The sequence below is a fragment of the Mus caroli genome, unplaced genomic scaffold (genome assembly GCF_978045245.1).
Source record: "Mus caroli unplaced genomic scaffold, Mus_caroli_1 scaffold_5, whole genome shotgun sequence".
In the NCBI taxonomy this organism is placed as follows: Eukaryota; Metazoa; Chordata; class Mammalia; order Rodentia; family Muridae; genus Mus; species Mus caroli.
In genome coordinates this window covers 41771290-41791639 of record NW_028227260.1, presented here as the reverse complement: position 1 = coordinate 41791639, position 20350 = coordinate 41771290, and the positions used below count along the sequence as shown (strand labels likewise).

Sequence of the window (20350 nt, the reverse complement as noted above, 5' to 3'; positions counted from 1 at the left end):
CAAAGAAAACAAGGCCTCCTGAACATAGAAGAACCTCTATACAAAAGTCACAGAGACTGAGACAGCAGTCATATGATCTGTGCAGGTCTACACCTCATGAGGTCCTAGAGCTGAGAGGAGATGTGCACACATTCCCCACCACATCTCTAACCCCAAAGCTATGTTTAATTGGTAACTACTTAAAAATGAAAAAAAAAAATTAGTTTTTACCAAGGGACTTTTACTGGGAAAACAAACCACCGCTTTTAAGGGAAGGTCACATGACCAACAGTAGATGGCCATCACAAAATGAACTCAGTGGCATCTTTGATGGTTCCTTGTCTTATAATCAGGGTTTGCCCCACTCTCTCTCTAAAATTTTAATTATTTAATTAGGATTTTTTTTTAACCTATAGATCCTTGGTGGATATATTTTGGCTTTCAGGTATCTGTTTCTATAAGTCTCTTGAGTGTACAAAATGGTTGGGTCTCTGTGTCTATGTTTCTTATGCCTTTTTTTTTTTTTGACTCTTTTCCTTGTTTGTTGTTGCTTTGTCTTATTATATTTTATTATTGTCATGTAGATGCCTGTTTATCTAATGATAGACAGATATGAGATGGATCTGGATGGAATGGGAAGTAGAGAAACAGTGGGCAGAATAGAGGAAAAGAAAACTGTAATCCGAAAATGAAAAAAAATCTATTTTCAATAAAAGAAAAAGCAAACAAAGCAACAAATTACATGTTAAGTTTGAGATGGATGTGAGTGGCAGAGCACTTACCTTCCATGTTCAAGACCCTAGGTCAGATTCCAGCACAGATAAATGGGGGAGAGGAAGAGTCATATATAAATCTTTACAAAGAGGAGTACAGTATGGCGTAAAGGGATAAAAGCATTTGGTAGGCAAAGCAGAGGACATGAATTCTATCCCTGAATCTCATGATAGAAAGAGAAAACCAACTCCTAAAACTTGTCCTCTAACTGACTTACACACACACACACACACACACACACACATTTCATGATGACTATAGGACCTTCTGTGTTCTCCTGAACTGCTGTAATTACTTCCTTTAGTTTCTGTTCCTTGGTCTGATTCTGCCTGTTATGACAAACGCCTGTTGAAATGTCTCACAGTTTACTTCTTGTCTTTTTTTCCTTGAGGCAGTATTTTGCTAATTGTTGTTTATCCACCATTCTGTTCCCTTGTTTCTTGTAAAGAATGTGTGGGGTAAAAAATGATTTGTCCCTTTTCAAAAGTTCTTGGAGCCATTTCTGTATTTCCTGTGGGGCTGCTCCAGTTCCAGTCCTCAGGATTTTATCTAGCTTTAGTCAGAGCAGAGGTGCCTCAAAGGGTTTCCTCAGGGGGTGGTATAGAAGCCAAGTGGAGAACTAACCAAACAGGTCTGCTTGATTTTGATCTACTGCATATTCTGGGGTTTTATGAAAAGTTTTATTATTTATTTATTCATTTATTTATTTATTTAAAAGAAGAAATTATTACTAAAAGAAACACCATTTTTCAAATCAGTTTTCAAAGTTATTTCAAATACTATTGCCAAAACAGATCCCCAAACACATGTTTTATAACTTCCTTGCTAAAGATCCTTATCAGTGAATACCACTGTGTCTTACACTGAAATCAGTCTACCTCTGAAGTGCTCTGATTAAAAGTGGGGGCTACCAGACTGCATTTAACGCCCCCCCCCATTCTCTTGTTTGTTTTCTAAAGTTGATTTTAGGTTGAGTGATTGCAGAGATTTCTATATTTAATAGGTTGTTCGCTTTAATAGGTTGTTGCATACCAGGAAAGGTCTATGTAAATAAAATGTTTCCCAGTATTATTTAACACCCATGTTTTTATTATTCCAGCATCTGACCTTCAAAATATCGTTAATCAACATTATTTCCAGGCTATTCCATATGTTGTCTTCTCCTTCTTCCTTTCTTTGCTTGCCTTTTCCAAGTTTGATTTCTGATTCAACTTCACCAACATAAGCAATACTCTTAGAAAACTTTATTATGGGCCTAATTTGTCTCATTGTTTGACTTTAGTATACTGTATGGGTACGTCTTAGTGTTTCGAACAGTATGATGAAACAACATAACCATAAGTAACCAGGAGAGGATAGGTTTTATTTCATCTTATACTTTCAGGAAACAGTCCAGGAAAGGGTAGGAACTCAGGCAGGGCAGGAACCTGGAAGCGAGGAGTTGATGCAGAGGCCATGAAGGAGTGTTGCTTATTGGCTTGATCCTTAAGGCTAGCTCAGCATGCCTTCTTTTAGCATCCAGTGGTGGCAGACCTTTCCGTAGCAATCATTAATCAAAAAAATGTACCACAGTCTTGGCCGTATGTCAATCTGGTGGGGGCATTTTCTGAATAGAGTTTTTTCTCTGTAGCTTGTGTCAAGTTTACATATAACTAGCTAGCCCAATACACTCCTCCTCCTTTCTCCACCCCTCCTCTCTCTTTCACATTATCTTATGTATCCTAGGCTGATCTTGAACTCACTATGTTGATGGTGCTGCCCTTCAACTCTTAATTTTCTTCAGTCTACCTCTGAAGTGCTCTGATTAAAAGTGGGGGCTACCAGACTGCATTTAACGCCCCCCCCATTCTCTTGTTTGTTTTCTAAAGTTGATTTTAGGTTGAGTGATTGCAGAGATTTCTATATTTAATAGGTTGTTCGCTTACAAGTTTTGTGTACCATAAATAGTACTTTAGCTATCAGTTGTTGCAGTAAATCTCCTCCCAAAAATGCCCCAGCAATGAAAACACAACACAGTTAATATGATTACATGCTGCGTGCCTAGATTGGGCAGATCTACCGCTATACTACCATCTTCCACAGCTTATGAGACCCCTTAGAACTTGTGGTTTTCCCCAGGCCATGTGCTTCTACTCCGCTTTTCTTTCTCTTCCTCTTCCTCTTCCTCTACATCCTCTCCCTCTTCCATTTTCTCCTCCCTCTCCCTCCCTTCCAGGCTACCTTCCCTTTAATCTGCCCAATCAACAGCTCTCCTTTATTTTACAAATTAAGGTGGGAAGTAGGTTTACAGGAAATCACCTGAGTGCTGACTCATTCCTGGTTCACAACCACTCACAAGAGAATGGAATTAACATCATATATAATTAGCCCCAGGGCTATCCACAACAATCAATAAACTGGAGAATGACATCAAAATAATCTGAACGTCCAATTGATTCCTTATGAATTTTTGTAGCACTTTAAGCCTCCAAGTCAGAGGAAGCAAAATTCCACATATCCAAGAAGACACAACTATAAACTTTAAAGTGAAGAATCCAGCACACAATGCTGTTTTCAGCATAACTATCGTCTGGTTTAATGGCTTGAACCTTAAGTTTTCAACCATATGAAACAATGTGGCAAAGTTATGAGCACTCAGTGAAGCTGGGAAGAAAGACCTTTCACTATGTGTTTTTAAAAAGCTGACTACTCTTGAGTTCAATTTAAAATTCTGATAGTGGCATCTAGTAAAACTCAATGCTAGAGGGGACAAATAACAGGGAGGAAACTTTTCACAGATGATTTTGCTGCATTCCGTGAAGGTTTAATTACCAGAGAATTTTTATGAGGATAGCTATTAGGTTTTATTGGGCTTTTTGTTTGTTTGTTTGTTTGGTTGGTTGGTTGGTTACTGCTCTGATTTCCAAGTTGTTTTGCATTCTGTAAGTACTGTTTTATCTGTAGTATGCATTATTTTAAACAAACATACACCTAGAGTTTCTCTAGGAAGATGTATATGACATTATAGCAGAAGGTCTGGCACCTCTTCTCCCGTGTTTAAATCTGTGTATCACCTCTAGTTTGATATTAGCCATATAATATATGCTTAGCAAATACATGTTTACTTTTAGTCATTCATTAACTTATTAATATTTTGCTGTGACCTTGGAATTGTTTTTTTTTTCTCATTTTTTCCCTAATTTGTATTTCCTTTAATGTTTCTATGAAGGACAGATTGTTTAGATGAAGATAATGGATGTCTTAAGGTCAGACTGAAAAAAGATACCTTTCTTTCCTCCAATAGCTGATGTGGGACTTGATGTAAGAGACTGGGGAACCAACGGATCTAATGTATACTTTTAATAGTCTAGCTGATGGGTATATCTTCCTTTATTCAGCACCAGAGAAAAGACTTTTTTTTTTCACCCCACAAGCCTATGTGTGTGTGACAAGAAGGAAAATAAAATTACAGGAATGTAGGTGAAGTGAGATCAGCCCTAAGACAGCAGTTGGTGAAATGTTAGGTTAAGGGACAAAATACTCTTGCCTGAGGCTACTGTTTTCTTCCTTGTGTCTTAGTTTCCAAGAGAGACCAATGACCCTGATTCGTGATTCTGTTTGTACATTTGCTTAACAATTTACTTTTCACATTAGCTAGAGCAAAATGCTGAAAAACAAACGGCAAGCCTTAAGCCAGGGTCTGAGACGGCCACAATTGGTATTGATCCTGTTTCATATATATATTTATTTATTTACTTTTGAGACAAGGTCTCACTATGTAACCTTGGCTAGCCTGGACCTTGCTATGCAGACTAGGCTGGCCTCAAATAGAGATCTGCCTGCCTCTGCTTGCCCAGTGGGCCAGTATGCTATGCTGCATTGCCTTACACCAATCCCCCACCTTTGTTTTCTTAAATTATAGGGTTTCTGCAAAAATCTATCTTCAGTCCCTTTGCTTGCCTGGAATGCTTTCTGTGCCTGTTTGTTTTGAAATTGGTCAATACATTTTTTAAAAAAAAAATATATTCCCCAATAGTTTGAGAACTCTATGACAATAAGTTACATTTGTAGTACTCCGTTGGTCCTTAAAGGCTTTCAGCAGAACTTTAACAGCTCAAACCTTGTCTTCTTAGAGAAGGTGCTCTTGAGCTTCTGACATATGTACTCTGGGAGTTTCCTGTTCACGTAGTTTTGTCCCATGATGCAATTCTTTCAGCTTGTTTCTTCCAATAGCTTAAGGGGCAGACATGAGGTCAGCTTTAGCCTTCCAACTCCAAGACCCTCACTTTGACCTATACCCACATTTCTTCTACAGGAAGTACATGTAGGTGTTGGAATACCATTCAGTATCTTTCTGTAAAACCTATTGTGTTTTTACTCTTTTTTAGGTGGAATGAAATTTAGATTCAGTTGTGTATGTGCGGAATGAGTCAAATTGAAAATACACATCTAATTTGTAGTTAAGTATGATCTTCAACAAAGCAAAGGTGTCTCGGAGCTTCTGTCCTTTGTATTGAGAGCATGAACTCCTGCGCTGCCTTGCTTGGGTAGTTGGCTACTTTAGTAACATAGACAGCCCGTCCACAGGATTAAAAAGAAACTTAATGATAAAGACAAAGCTGAGACTTGAGCTCTTTTGAGATATCTACAATTCTTTTGCTCTATTATTCAAGGTATTTATGTCATTGCACTCACATGATGGCCAAATTTATCATACTGCATTCATTCTGATAAAAGTTTGTTTCAGCATAACTTCAAATTGAATTGGAGAAGGCCAAATGGTCTCACAGCCCAAAGTTATCTTCGTCATTAGTAGGGTTATATACATGGTTATAGACTTGGTGTTTAAGTTTCTAATACAAGTGGCTTCCCCACCACTTGGTCTCTAATTCTGTGATGGTTTGTTGGTTTGTTGAAACCCCGCCTTTGTAAGGTTCCTTTGGAAAACAATGGGAAAATCTACCTTCTGAGGATGAAATATTAGGTGTGGTGCCTTGAGAGAAGAGGAGTATACGCTGCTCCCTGGTACTACACAAAAACATCAGTTGTCTAGAGATTTATCTTTTAAACAAAGCTTCAACACATAACATCTTATGTACTACTCTTTGCAATAACCTTAAACCTAAACTAGCTTGGGAAATCGAAGAGAGGACTCAGTCCAATAGTAAACTCTAAATAAATAGGTGCTTTGGTTAAAAAGCTATCTACGGTAGGGGTAGGGTGGCCTTAACCAACAGCCTGCAAAGAAAGCAATGATTATATATTTTGGGCCACAAGGCAATCGTGGCAACAGAGGCACCCACTCTTTCCACTTTGGCCCATACAATCTGTCTAGGCAATTAATCAGAACTCCCTATGGTGGTTTTCTTATACTTTGCCAGTTGCCTTGCTAATTAAACCTGCCCACTGAATGAAGCAAGAGCACATTCCCTGAGGGCCTTCTGCCTAGGGAGGGTACGGGTGACCAACACTAGTGAAAGCTGATTATTTGTGGCCTAGCCAGTAAAATGCTCACAAGAATCCTCCTCACTCAGTTTCCCTATCTCTAAAATGGGTTCTCTCTCTCTCTCTTTCTCTCTTTTTTTTACCCGTCTAGACTAGTTCCCTTCCTTTTGGTACTAGACAACTAGGAAGTGAAATCAGCGCTTAACCACAGTAGAGTGTCCTCTGGTAGGCTCCAGCCTTAGCCCGGGAGGCTCAGCTCCACGAGTAGGAAGCGGCTTTCGGAGCCCGCCCGGGCGACCGACAGCGGGCACTTTGATGAATCACGTGTGTAGAGGCCGTCTTAAAGAGATAGGCACCTACTTTTCCTCCACCCTAAACGCCGCCCCGAGGGCGGAGGCGACCGCGGTGATTGCAGCTGCTTAGGGGCAGGGCTTGCCCCAGCGCTGAGTGGTGGCACCGGCGTGGTTTGCGTCGGGGTTGCCTGGGCTTGGGGAGACCCGGTGGCCTGGGAGCGGCGCTTGGCGGGCAACCCTCTCTGTCCGTGGACGCGGGACATTCTTAGCGCTCCGAGGGGTGTTTGCCCTTGAGGAGACTTGGGGTTTCTGGGCGGCAGGTGACAGGGCCAGAGAAAGATGGAGGAGCTCGGGGCGGCGGCGTCGGGAGCCGGAGGCGGCGGCGGTGGCGGCGAGGAACACGGCGGGGGCCGGAGCAACAAGCGAGGCGCGGGGAACCGGGCCGCCAACGAAGAGGAGACGAGGAACAAACCCAAACTGGTAAGTCTTCCCGCAAGCCCCGCTGGTCTCGGAGACCCGAGATCCCGGGATCGTCCTGCCCAGGAACACGCCTGGGAGCCGGCCCTCCCCTCCCGGCCGCAACCGTGATCTCGCCGCACAACTCAGGGAACGGAGACGGCGCGGGGGCGGAAGAGCACCCCTTCTCCACTTTACCCGGCCTTCTCTCTCGGGTCAGCTTGCGGAGGAGAAAGGCCCCACCCCAACTTGGGGACACCCTGCGTCGCGTCCTAGAGTACTGGGGTAGGGCTGTTTGTCTAACTTGTGGGCGCGAACCTTCTTTGCGGGATTCCATTTCCCTCCCACCTCTTGTCAGTTGCTGTTTGGTCCCTTAACACTTGGGGTCCCGGGCAGGGGAGCCTCCTTCCTCTCCGTTTCGAGCACATCGGAGCCCACTCATAGCTAAGGAAATCAAGACAAGCACCACATAGGTTCCTAGGTCCTTAGACTTTGCCAGAAATCGGAGAAAGAGGCGCCTGCGTGCGTCCCCCCCCCCCCCATGTGCTCACCCAAGAAACATTTCTTTGGAAGTCTGGGACTTGGGGGGAGCGTGGGAGGAGTTGGAGACTGGGTAACCACCCCCCCATCCCCCCCCCCCCCCCCCCGCATCCCAGCACAGCATTTCCACTTGGTTGAGAATGCTCAGAAGCAGTTATGTTCCCCATACTTGTCTCGCAGTCCTGACAGTGTGGTCCAGTAGTAGTTCATTTCCTGCCGAGGCCAGAAATCGATGGGGCCTGTTATTGGGTTGGGAAATACTGGGGTTTCTTCAACTCATCAGTTAAAAGGGTTCCTCTTTTGGTAAACTTTCTAATTTCAGTGGCATGAGGAAAAAGGAGTTTCCTGCAGAGATTCAGCAAACAAACTTTTGAGCCTCTCCTGAGACTTTTGAACAGTAGAATCCTACTCCACATCCCATGTACAAGTCCATGTCACTCGTCTACATTTCAGTTGTAAACAACAACTTGATTATAGTAGAAGAGAGGGTGAGACTGTGACATGCAACTCAAACCATTTCCTGTGGCATCTGGCCACTTGGTCTGGACTTGCACTTCTCTCCTGGCTCCAGTTTACTTTCCTATTATGGACTGTCCATACGGGAAAACAGGGCTCAAATATTAGGACATGTGAAATCTTCCATTATGTGCAATCGGACTTGGGCTAGAGTAATATTACAACTTTAAAATCTCATCAAAACCCGAGACAAATTTAGAAATCACTTCCCTAATGTGTCCTATTACCCCAAGCACTTACAAATAAAGAAACTGAGTCACAGTTCTTTTGACTTGTCTGCAATATTTATCACAGTGATGAGGGCTCACACCATCCTGGATTCAAGAAAAACACTTCTGAGTTTATTGTATTTCAATTTGTTTCTTTTCTTTTTGAGATAGGGTATCTCTATGAAGCCCTGGCTGTTCTGGAACATGCTGTGTAGACCAGGCTGACCTTGAACTCACAAAGATCCTCCTCCGTGGGTCTCCTGAGTGCACGAGTCACTGCCTCAGCCAAGCAGTCAAAAGTTTTGATAATGTGACTTTGAAATGTACTAGTTTGTGGTACAAGAGTAAGCCTACTTCTGTTTTCCCTCTCCCCTTAGCCCAGTATAAACTGTAGTAAAACGTTTAAAAATAAAAGTTAAGGAATAGTTTCCATAAATAGTTTTATACATTTAGCAAGAATCTCCCAATTTTCAGTATAGTAATAGAGAAGCATTTATCTCTAGTAGTAATAACATTTACTCTTTGGCTATTCGTCCTAGTTCATCTTTTATGTTTTAGTTGATTTGACAAGGTAACTAGGTGATTCTGAGATAGTATCACTTTCAGTTCCTAGCTAACTAACTTCACTGGTCTGTAGTAAACCCAGCTTGATACAACAAATCAAGTACTGGAACCCAGAGTGTAATACCAACATGAATTTTCTTTTTTTCTACTCAACTATAACTTTTGAGCTTTATGTGATTTCCTGAAGCCAATGTGTCACAGCTAATAAAAACAGGAATTGAATATGACTCATTTTAATGCAAAGAGTTTGATCAAACAATAAGTTTTGGTAAACTTGGGATTCTTAAAGTTTTGAAAGTATGATAAGACCTTTTAGAAGATTTATGTATTTATGTATTTATTTATTTAATGTATGTGAGTACCACTGTCACTGTCTTCAGACACACCAGAAGATGCCATTGTATCCCATTACAGATGATTGTGACCCACCATATGGTTGCTGGGAATTGAACTCAGGTCCTCTGGAAGAGCAGTCTCTTAATCACTGAGCCATCTCTCCAGCGCCCTTAGACTAAATTTTAAAAATATTAATGCTATGTATTATGCTTCACTATGATAATTCCAAATTTTGAATGTGTGTAAAGGAGTTGTATGTGATTATAAAACAGCCTTATGGCAATATAAGTTATTTGTCTGGGTTATTGTATTATTAGGGGCTCAAAACTCTTTAAATGAAAAAAAAAGGGGTATGTTTATTTTTCTGGCTTTTCTTCCTTTTGTTAGTTTCTTACAAGTATCCATGACTTGCAGAAAGAAAAAAGAATCATTGCAGTTCAAAAGACAGCAAAGGAAAAGACAGTTGGAGAATTGAGGGAAACTCCTGTTTTATAAAACAATTAGTTCAATCACTGTAGTCTAAGGGTTTCTTAAACTATAAGACTGGTGCAACTGTGTTCATTTATTTGCTTATGGATTTGGAAAAATGGGGATTGAGGTTGTATTTTTGTAGGTAAAATTTTTGTAGGCTAGTTATAGTCCCACATTTTTGATGCCTAACAGTGAAAACTTTTTCAGATTGACCTATCAGAACTTTAATGACTTCTGTTTAAGGTTGTGTGAGTCTAAGGTGTAATATAATTCACTTCAGTTTTTCACATTTGTATCCTCATAATGAAACCCCCACATCTCCATCCATCCATCCATCCATCCATCCATCCATCCATCCATCCATCCATCCATCTATCCATCCATCCATCCATCCATCCATCCATCCATCCATCCATCCATCCATCCATCCATCCATTCATCTATTAAGGGAAGCAGTTCATTCATTGACTCAGCACGTTTTGAATAATATATTGGTAGTAGAGTTTCTGATTTTATATAACTTTCTGGTTAGGCCCAAACAGTAGCATGCTATTAAACAGCATGACTCTTATATTAATTAGTAATTTGATGCCAACCATGTATTATATTTTGTTAAACTGAATAGGAGATAAAGTGCTCTAGAGAAGTGTTAGGAAGATGCTCTGTCTTAAAGCTCATATGCTTAAAGGAATGATTTAACCATTAAAAGAGTCCAGTATTAGAACTAGAGAGATAGTTCAGTTGATAAAGTGCTTTCATGCAAACATGAGGATCTGAGTTTGATGCCAGCAATCTGGTATAGTCTGCTGGTTGCACACATTTGTAATCACAGGGATGTAGGTAGGAAGAGACAGGCAGATCCCTGGGGAGATACAGGCCAACCAGCCTAATTTAACCAAAGGGGTCCCCGATTCCTTTGAAAGTGATTAAAAATAAAAGAAGAAAGAAAGTCCTTTTTGATGAATGACCCCAAGATTGACTTCTGGCTTCTATAAATATAATGCATATTACATGAGTACATACACACACTATAATGTATATTACATGCAAAAACACACACACACACATGCCCGAGTGCAATAGACAAGTGAGGCTACACAAGAGAACAAGAGCAAAGGGGGACATTGTTAAAGTGAAGCTAATATCTCTATCTTCTATTGCAAGATGGTGGATATAGAGTAGCTTGACAATATTTGATGTTTTAATTTTTTTCTATATAATTTCTGAAGCTGTTTCTTTTTTATGTCAGTAAAATTATGTTAATAATTATAATAGCACATGGATCTTTTGGTTATGATATAGCTGAATATTTGGCCATTTATTTACAATGAGATGATTTTTGTTTTGATTTTAGCTATTAAATTCTGACCCCAATGGTTTTATGTATATACTATGTTTACCAAGTACTTACTCTAACGTTCACGTTCAGTGAAATGAAGATGCTCATAGTCAGGCCAGACAAAATGGTGCATACCTGTATTCTCAGCACTCTTGAAGTAGGAACATCTCACATTTGAGGCTAGCCTGGCCTATAGTTAGATCTTGACTCAAAAAAAAAAAAAGCCCAAAAACCAAAAAACAAACAAACAAACAAACAAAAAACCCAAATGTCTCCTAGTTTAGTGAAGCAGAAAAGTGAGTTAATTTTATCAGTGTTACAAAAATGCCAAAGAGGGGAATTTAAGTCAAATTGGATTTTGATTTTTATGTTTTTTTTTTTTTTTGAGACAGATTTTCTTTAGCTTTTGCTGTACTAGAAGTCACTCTGTAGACCAAGCTGGCCTTACACTCTAAGATCTTCCTGCTTCTGTCTCCTGAGTGCTGGAATTTAAGGTGCATGCTTCTACTGACCAGCTAAATTGGATTTTTAAAAAGTCTTTATTTATTTATTTATTTTGTTTCATGTGTATGGTATTTACCAATAGGTATGTCTGTGCACTGTTTGTATGCCTGGTGCCTATGGAGGTCAAAGGAGAGCTTCCAATTCCTTGTAACTGGAGTTAATAGACATTTGTGAGCAACTGTTTGGTGCTGAGAGTCAAATCTGCATTCTCTGAAAGAGCAGTCAATGCTCTTACCTGCTGAAGCCTCTGTCCAGCACTAAAGTTGATTCTTGGGTGAGGTAAAGAAAGGCTTATAGTAGATCTGTGCACCAAGGCTTGAATAGTGTTTTATTTGAAGAAGAAGAGGGAATGACATTCTAGACCAAAATGGCAAAATATACAAAGGTAGGTAGGGGTAGAATATGTTGATAATGAATGTTTAACTAGATACTAATTAATGGCTGAAACAGAAAGCAGCAGAAACAAAAATTTACATTTTAATGGATCTGGCTATAAAGGGATGGGCTGTAGGCCGTAGTAGATCTTTGTGTGTCATGTTGGAACATTGACTTTTTCCCAAAAAGTCAGCAGAAGTTGCTGGAGAGATTAAAAAGAGGGAGTTACCTGATTAAACAAGTCTTTCAGTGACAATTTAAGAACAATGGAGAATTTCCTGTAAAGGGATGTTGGAATGGAGGGAGGAAGGCCAGCCAGGAGTAGCAGAGTGGAATTTGCCATTTAGAGTCCTGGATTTCAGTTGCTGCTCATGTAGTTCAGACATCCGAGTTTCTTTATCCCTGTAATTCCCATTTTCCAACTCTGCTCTTGGTATTCTCACCAAATTGGAAGCATCTTTTTTATTTTCCTTTAACGAATCTCATAGCTTTCACAGCCCACATTGTGGTGAACCCCAACCAAAGAATTATTTTCGTTACTACTTCATATCTATAATTTTCCTACTGTTAGGAAGCATAATATAAATACCTGATATGTATGATAATCTGAATTTTGACCCCTGTGAAAGAGTTAGTTGACACCAAGGGGGTCATGGGACCCACAGGTTAGAACTGTTGCTTTAAACCTTCATTTGTTGTTTCAGCTTACTGAGGATTCCTCTGTCATCTGAACATTTAGCTGTCCTGAATTTCAATGTTCTGTACTGATCTTGCTTTACAAAGATTTTAAAGTGCTCCTGGGCATGGCTCTTCTTTTATGTTTATTCTTATAAACCAGCCAATGATAAATAGCTAGGGTTTTTTGTCTCTAAAGGTCAGGTATATTGGGAATTGAATTGTTGAAGAGACTTAGAAGAAACAAGCAAACACACACATAGTTTTTTTTTTTTCTTTTTTTGAGATGTGGTTTCATTTATTCCAGGCTGGCCTTGAACTCCATATCTCCATATTAAGTTCAGGGTGATATTGAACTTCTTATCCTTCTACTTCTACTTCAAATGCTGAGATTATACGCTTGTATGCTGTGTCTGGTTTATGTGGTCCTGAGGACTGAACCTAGGACTTCATATGTTCTAAGCAGGCACTCTACTAACTAGGCAACATCCCCAAACTCAAATTATTATTGTTTGCATGTTAATAATATATTTTGTTAGTATGCACATGTGCTTATTATCAGATGAACTTTCCTGTCCATTCTTATATGTTTTTGGGTTTTCTTGAGACCCATGTCTCATTTTAAATTCACTATGAGTCTGGTCAATACCAGATGCTGTCTCCTTCCATATTCCACATACAGAGATTATGGCTTGAGCCTACATGCCTGGTTTCCCTGTCTGTTCTCTGAGCTAGAAGTTCAAACAATGTCTTCAAGGGTCATGAGAAACTCCCCTCCTCCCCTTGTTTGTTTAGATCCTTCTGATGTCAGAGCCAGAACTCCCATGCAGAGAGATAGTACTGCCACAAGTGAGCCAAGTAACAGATTGCTGTCATTACTAGGAGGCTTCAGATTAATCTCAAAACAATATGGAGTGTTGAGTCAAAAGCTCTGCATTCCAGTGTCCTTTCTGTCTTTTATTTGCTTGTGATCTCTGATGAATATTAATATGAGAAAATTGAGCACTTTGATTAATTTCTGCCACTCAGAGATATGGCTTCCTTCCCCAAATGTTTGATTTTGAGACATGGTCTTACAACACTGTTGCCCAGGTGATCTTTTAACTCCTGACCTCAGGTGATCCTCCTGTTACAGGTACTTCAGTAGCTGGAACTACAAAAACATACTGTCAGACAAGATGGCTCAGATAAAATACAGTAAAGATTAATAACACATTTAGGAAATTGTATAATGTTACAGAAATATACATTACTGTTAGCTCATTCTATCATCTGAATCAAATGTGATCATGGAATTAGGGCATGGTTTCATGATAGAGTGCTTGCCTGGAATTGATGATGACCTGAGGTCAGTCCCCATTTTTAGGAAAAAAAAATGTGTTTATGGTTGTTGAATTTCATGTCTGTTTTGCAATTTGAAATCCCTAATATTGTTATTGTACAAAATACTGTAATCAGGTGTGTGTTGATGGATTCCTTGTTCTCATTCCCAATTCCCTTTGTTTTTGAAGCATTACACATTTTGTCAGTCCTTTTACTAATGAGCTTTTCATCTGAGTGATTGTAGATGTGAGCCTAACTTTTGTTTACACTTTTGTACTACTATTTAATTTTAGATTCATTTATTTTATGTGTAAGAATGTTTTTTGCTTGCATGTATGTGTATCCACATGTATGTGTGTGCCTGAAATTTGTACAGGTCAGAAGAGAGTATCAAATCCTCTGGAACTGGAGTTTCTTAATGGTTTTGAAGTCACCATGTGGGTTCTGGGAAACAAACCAAGGACCTTGCAAGAGCAGTAAGCGCTTTTAACCACTGTGCCATCTTTCCAGCCCACACTCTAAATTTTTAAAGAACATGTCTACCATTTTCTTTGAATTGATCAATTTCAGGCATTATATTTTTTGTTAAAAAAAGTTAGTAGGTATGTATGACCTTCTGTCTTGTCAGGAAGCTCAGTAATGTTGTACAAATAAGGAAACTGAGTCATTCAGGTGTTATGGGGGCTGACTTAGAAATAAGTTTAAAAGCTATCACCTCTATTGTAGAAGTTATCTATAGCACTGAGTCATTATGCTTCAGGGACTCTTAAAAGTAAAAAGTTATTCAATCTCTCATTTCTTTTGTTCCTTTTGAACAATTTATAATTATAATCCTCTTAGATTTCACTGTAAGTACTAAGAACTTTGCCAGTAGCAACATGTCAAAGAAGTAAGATCTTACTCATTTCAGACCTGATCTCAAACAATACTGTAAAAACCAAGGTGCTCTGAAAATAGTATGATAATATATGTTAAATTTATATGAATCAGCATATCTGATTAATATATTACTGGGTAGCTTTAGCACCCAAATGGTTAGTACTGAAGATCCTGGTTTCTCTTACTCCAAGTTCCTTCTGCAAGATTTGTGGTATGTATTACATTATTTTTCTCTGAAGACAGAGAAAAGACCAAGATGATGCTTAAGTGACATAAAAGCATTGCTGTGATCTTGATTTCATATGGAAAATACTCATTGTGGAAGACAGCTCACGATTGGCCCATGTAAAGGTTGATGTATGTTTTCACGTGGTTGTTTATTGTGAAACTCATGAATCCAGAGAAATGCATTCTCTCTGATTTGAAACTTATTACCTGAACATGCCGAATCTGATTTACTATCAAATGATATACTTTGACCCTAGTTTTGTCAATGTTTTCTATGGTATCTTCTGCACCCGAGAGTCTCTGTTCTGTCTCTTGAATTCTGTTGGTTATGCTTGCATCTGACTCCTGATCTCTTTCCTAGGTTTTCTATCTCTAGGGTTGTCTCCCTTCGTGATTTTTTTATTATTTCTATTTCCATTGTTAGATCCTGGATGGTTTTGTTCAGTTCCTTCACCTGTATGCTTGTATTTTCCTGTAATTCTTTAAGAGATTTTTGTATTTCCTCTTTAAGGGCTTCTAGCTATTTACCTGTGTTCTATATTTCTTTAAGGGAGTTATTTATATTCTTAAAGCCCTCTATCACCATCCTGAGAAGTGATTTTAGATCTGAATCTTGCTTTTCTGGTGTGATGGTGTATCCAGGACTTACTATGGTGGGAAAATTGGGTTCTGATGATGCCAAGTAACCTTGGTTTCTGTTGCTTATGTTCTTATGCTTGCCTCCTGCCATCTGATTATCTCTAGTGCTACTTGCCCTTGCTATATCTGACTGAGTCCTGTCCTTTCTGTGATCCTGGTTGTGTCAGAACTCCTCAGAGTTCAGCTGACTCTGGGATCCTGGGATCCTGTGATCCTGGGCGTGTTAGAATGCCTCGGAGTGGAGTCTCTTCTGGGTGTTGTGGGAATGGCTGCAGAGTTTGCACCCAAGGCCTGCTCATGGCGCTGGCTGAGACCGGAAGGTAACAGTGCCACTGGTTGATTGGAGTTCCTGGGTGCCTGGGTCCCGCTGATCCCAGTTACTCCCAGTGTTGGGGCAGATGTTATGTCCTCCTCATCTCTGATCCTATTGTCCTGGACATGTTAGAGCGCTTGCAAGTGGATCATCTTCTGGGTGATGTGGGACTGGCTGCTGAGTTTGTGCCGAGGTCGGCTCAGGGCTCCGGCCTAGACAGGAAAGAGTTCTTAACTTCTTGAATGAGCAGTTGCTGACCCAGTCAAGTGGGTGATTTTTCTCTAAACACATAAATGAGTGATAATTGTTGGGGCTCCATAGACAGCTAGCATTTTCTCCGTTTATTCTGCTTAAGGGAAGAAAAGATATGGATGTGTTGTTTTATGTGCTTTGAAATTAATCACTGGTAAAATCTGAACTGTTTAATAGCACATCAAGCTAGCTGGGGCTATTGAGGAAGATTCTATACGTAGATAGTAAGATATTTTGCAGTTATATCTCGACCTTTAATAACATGTATTGTATAATAGAACAGTGTCATTATGTGGGTTGGGTCCTACACAAGGGTATCAGACTATAGAGATCACACCATTTGCCAAAGTATACAGACAGATAACAAGGCTCTATCTTTCTGGAGTATTTTTGTATTTCACACAAATGTCTTATATAGGTTAGGTGATGCATTTCATTTTTATATCTGGCACTAGTTTTGGAAAGCAGAGAGGTTGAATGTCTCATTTAGAATACTTGTTTTTTTAAATTATAAATTAATTTTAGTTATACAAACTTTTATGTTCCTATGTGCTCCTGAGTATGTTGGATCTCTGGAGATGGAGAATAGGCATTTGTAAGATTCCAGATGTGGTGCTAGAAACCAAACTTGGGTATTCTGGCAGACCAGTAAGTTCTCTTAACAGCTGAACCATCTCTCTGGCCTTCTAGAATAGGTATATTTCATTTGTCATTCATTTTGAACAAGATTGTGACATATATGTATGTAATGCCCTATACCTGACTACATTTGGTTTTGAATTCTAAAATCCCATATGTGAATGGCCATGTCATTGAGGGTCTAGAGTGAAGGATTAACTAAGGCTCTGCTCTTTCTTTAGTCCTCCAAGTGATTTTCTTGAAATTGTTTTGTTTAAATAAGCTTTGCATAGTCATGGATCATATGGATAAGACTGTACTTTTTCGAAGTTTGTACTATAACTTGAATGTATTTTCATTTACATCACCCATGATACAAGGCGAGAACAAACAGAATGTTAAGATGGGTTTGGCAGAGACATGGCTTCTTATAATATGCTCTGCAGTCTGGTATCTTCCATTATGAAATCAATGTTTTCCAGAAGAGTCAATGTGTATATAACACACTTGTGAGCGAATATAACCTTTCTTGGGTTGCCCTCACAGATTGTCATTGTCACTGCAGTAACTTACATCCCCCCCCTTTGGTGAATAGCTAATGGTCTTTAAATGGGAGAACAAATTTACTATGCCAAAAAAGGGCCTGGATTTTCTCCATGTTGTGCCTTGTCTGGCTCTGATTTTTCATGTATTTGTTTTGCTAAAGCAGGGTGTACCTATGTTCTGTGATCTCTAAATTCTTACATCTTTGCAGTATAGCCTATCCTTGCTCTATCATACTGTTTTCAGATGCTCTTGTGAATTGTCCTGAGATCCAAGTGCTCCATTTTTATATAAAGTCAGTTGTCCCGAAACTACATCCTAAATTTTTTAAGTAGCCGTGTCTCTATATCAAATGAAATGAGGTTTCAGTTATAACTGAAAGTAGGGATTGTACAGGGCTATAAGTCCAATTTTCCACACTTGTCCTTCCAGTTTGGTTCCAGCTAATTATGGATCAAGGTATGCTATTGAATTACATTGTAGATCCTGGCTTTTAACTCCTTCCTTTCCTTGAAAGAATCAGTTGTCACTTGAATGTTTCTAATGCTGAAGGTCACATTCCTGGTCATGTTTATTAGTTGTATGTTGAAGACTATCAATGTAGAAAAATTGTCATTAAATGTTAAATCAGTTGTTGAATTTGTCAGATATTTATGTAATGGTGTTTCCCATTCAAACTTACCACCAACCATGTTTTCAGGAAATAGTAGAAACTGCATTTTTTATCTTCATACACTGGTATGAGTTTTCAAGGATCAATGAGTTAACTAGGATATGTATGCCATTCTATTACTTAGAAGAGCTTGTTTTTGGATATTTGAGATTTCCTAGAAGTGAACTAACATGAAAATGTATTTATGGGCACATCATTTATTTATCTTTCTAGCTGTCAGTTTATTCTGTATAACAAAGGGGTAGAAATAGATGATATGCATATGTTTCATTCTCCTTCCACCCACTAAGGGTCAATGATTATTTAGAGCTATAATGAGTCTGCCTTAACACAAATGCATGCCATCTATATTTCAGTTAGATTAAAAGTGGAAATTATGAAAAATTATGAAAATTATGAAAATTAAAATAATAGGCTGAATATTAAAAACAGGATACCCTAGCTGACTTTATAGTTTTGTTTTATTTCTGGATTATTTTGGTCCAGTGAATACTACAGCAAAACTGTTTTATCCATATTTTTCCCTCTAGAGAGTGTTAGCATCATTCATAGGTCATTCTAGGCATTGAGTCATTTCTGTGTTTCAATAAACAAATACTCAGGCTACCTAGTGATAATTCAGTGATACTCAATGTTGTGAGTCTGGTTGCTTTTCTGTTTTTTTTTTGCATGTGTTTGTAAAGAATTATACAAAAAAGGCTGGGGAAATGATGTGTCACTTAGGAATACTGAACCTTGTTAGGGACTGTCCTGACATCTAGGGTCCTCTTATGGCCTCTTTGACCACTTGCACTCATATATGTACACATACTACCCCATGCATATAATTAAAAATACATATTTAAGAATCATACAAAGTGTGGGGTTTTATACTGACTACTCACTGTTCCCATTTCACAGATAATTGCAGGTTACCTAAGATTTCTAAGTAAGAGACCAAGAATACTGTCATTGGAAGAATACCAATATGTCAGTACAATACTCAGGTTCACCATAATCTTAAGTTCTACAGGGTAGAGTTGGGTAATGGGTGGAGGCAGTTAGTTGTGCTACAGCAGAGGAACACTGAGCTTGAGGGATTTGCCACTTTAATAGTGACAAGCACAGAGTCTGGTCTTTGCTAAGATTGGGAGCTGTTACCTTAGTCTGAAAATCACTTGTTACAAACAAAATCCTAGGAAATAGCCTGAAAAATCCAGCATCAACTTTCAGTCTTGACATATCCAGCAGTAATGTACAAGGATGCTCTAAGATCGATGGTAGATTGTCTCCCTCTGAATATTAACACATTTTATCCTGACAGACTTTAGTTTGTTGATAACAAGGAAGACTCAGAGCAGCTAAGTCACTTGTCTGGAACAGTGACCTTGGCATTACGGAACAATGTGATTATAAAAATTTTTGTTTTAACCCACCATTTTGTATATTGCCTAAGAGCCTAAACCTTGGGCTTGCTCTAAATTAACCAGAAGAACTAGTAGTCCTGTGGATAGGTGATGTTTTGGACCTAGCCTACATTTGCATCATGCTTATGTATCATTTAGAAGACAGAGTTCAGGGGCTGTGTGTTTCAATGTAACTGAAATATCCCAAGTTAAAATTCTTTGAATCACTGCCATGAAGTAGTGGGAAAGGTATGTGACCATTTGCAAAAGTGCCATGGGCACAGAAGGGATGTGGCTGTGGATTTTAGGGCTACATGAACACAGTTCTTAAAAATAGCAGTCTTGGTAGTTTGACCTTTATAACACAATTTCTGGCTCACCTCAAGGCTTGCTGTGCTTTACTACTCTTATTAATGCTGATACATCCTGTTTCTTTCTCCCCATTTGCACATTTGTGCCTTCTAACATAATACATGGCAAGTGCTGTTGTATTATTTGCTCTCCCCTCCTTTCCCCTCCCTTCCCCATTCTCTGTTTGTTTGTGAACTTTTGTGTGAGGCAAAACTGCTTTGGAAAACTAATGCTGCCTCCTGTTACACAAGCACACGATAGATATGCATTGTTCCTTGATTAGGGAAGTGCCAAGAACCACCTACCTTGTCCTGCTGTTTCCCCTGTCTGCTTTGCCTAAAGATTGGCTGCTATAAAAGTGTAGCATAGTCAGCCAAGTGCAATCTTTTTTAAATTAGTCTGCTGAAAGTGGTGTGACAAACTATTTTAGCACTGGTGTGTGCCTACTACTAGAGACCTTAACTGTGGGCTGAAATGGCAAATAACATGAGAGTGCATCATGTAGTTTGGGTTCTACTTGCCTAAGCTTTAAGCATCATCCCTCCCAAGAGAGAAAGAGTGCCTTTAATTTTAAAAACTATAATAGGTAAATTATACCATGAGTAGTTCACTGTATGCCTGGAGCCTGCAGTCAAGCTATTTCACACTTATGATCACTATTAAAAAATTAATGAGACATAATATTTATGCA

The 20350-nt window shown here is 39.2% G+C and overlaps 1 protein-coding gene across 3 annotated transcripts in view; it reads left to right on the top strand.

Annotated features, from left to right (window-relative positions):
• Window positions 1–6489: 6489 nt before the first annotated feature.
• Diaph2 (diaphanous related formin 2) overlaps window positions 6490–20350 on the top strand; it is a 707007-nt gene continuing 693146 nt past the window's right edge. For all 3 annotated transcript variants that reach the window (XM_021152793.3, XM_021152792.3, XM_085838035.1), the window contains exon 1: window positions 6490–6950. In XM_021152793.3, the coding sequence (XP_021008452.1) occupies window positions 6810–6950 (141 nt within the window). In that variant the 5' untranslated portion in view covers window positions 6490–6809. The remainder of the gene's footprint in view (window positions 6951–20350) is intronic.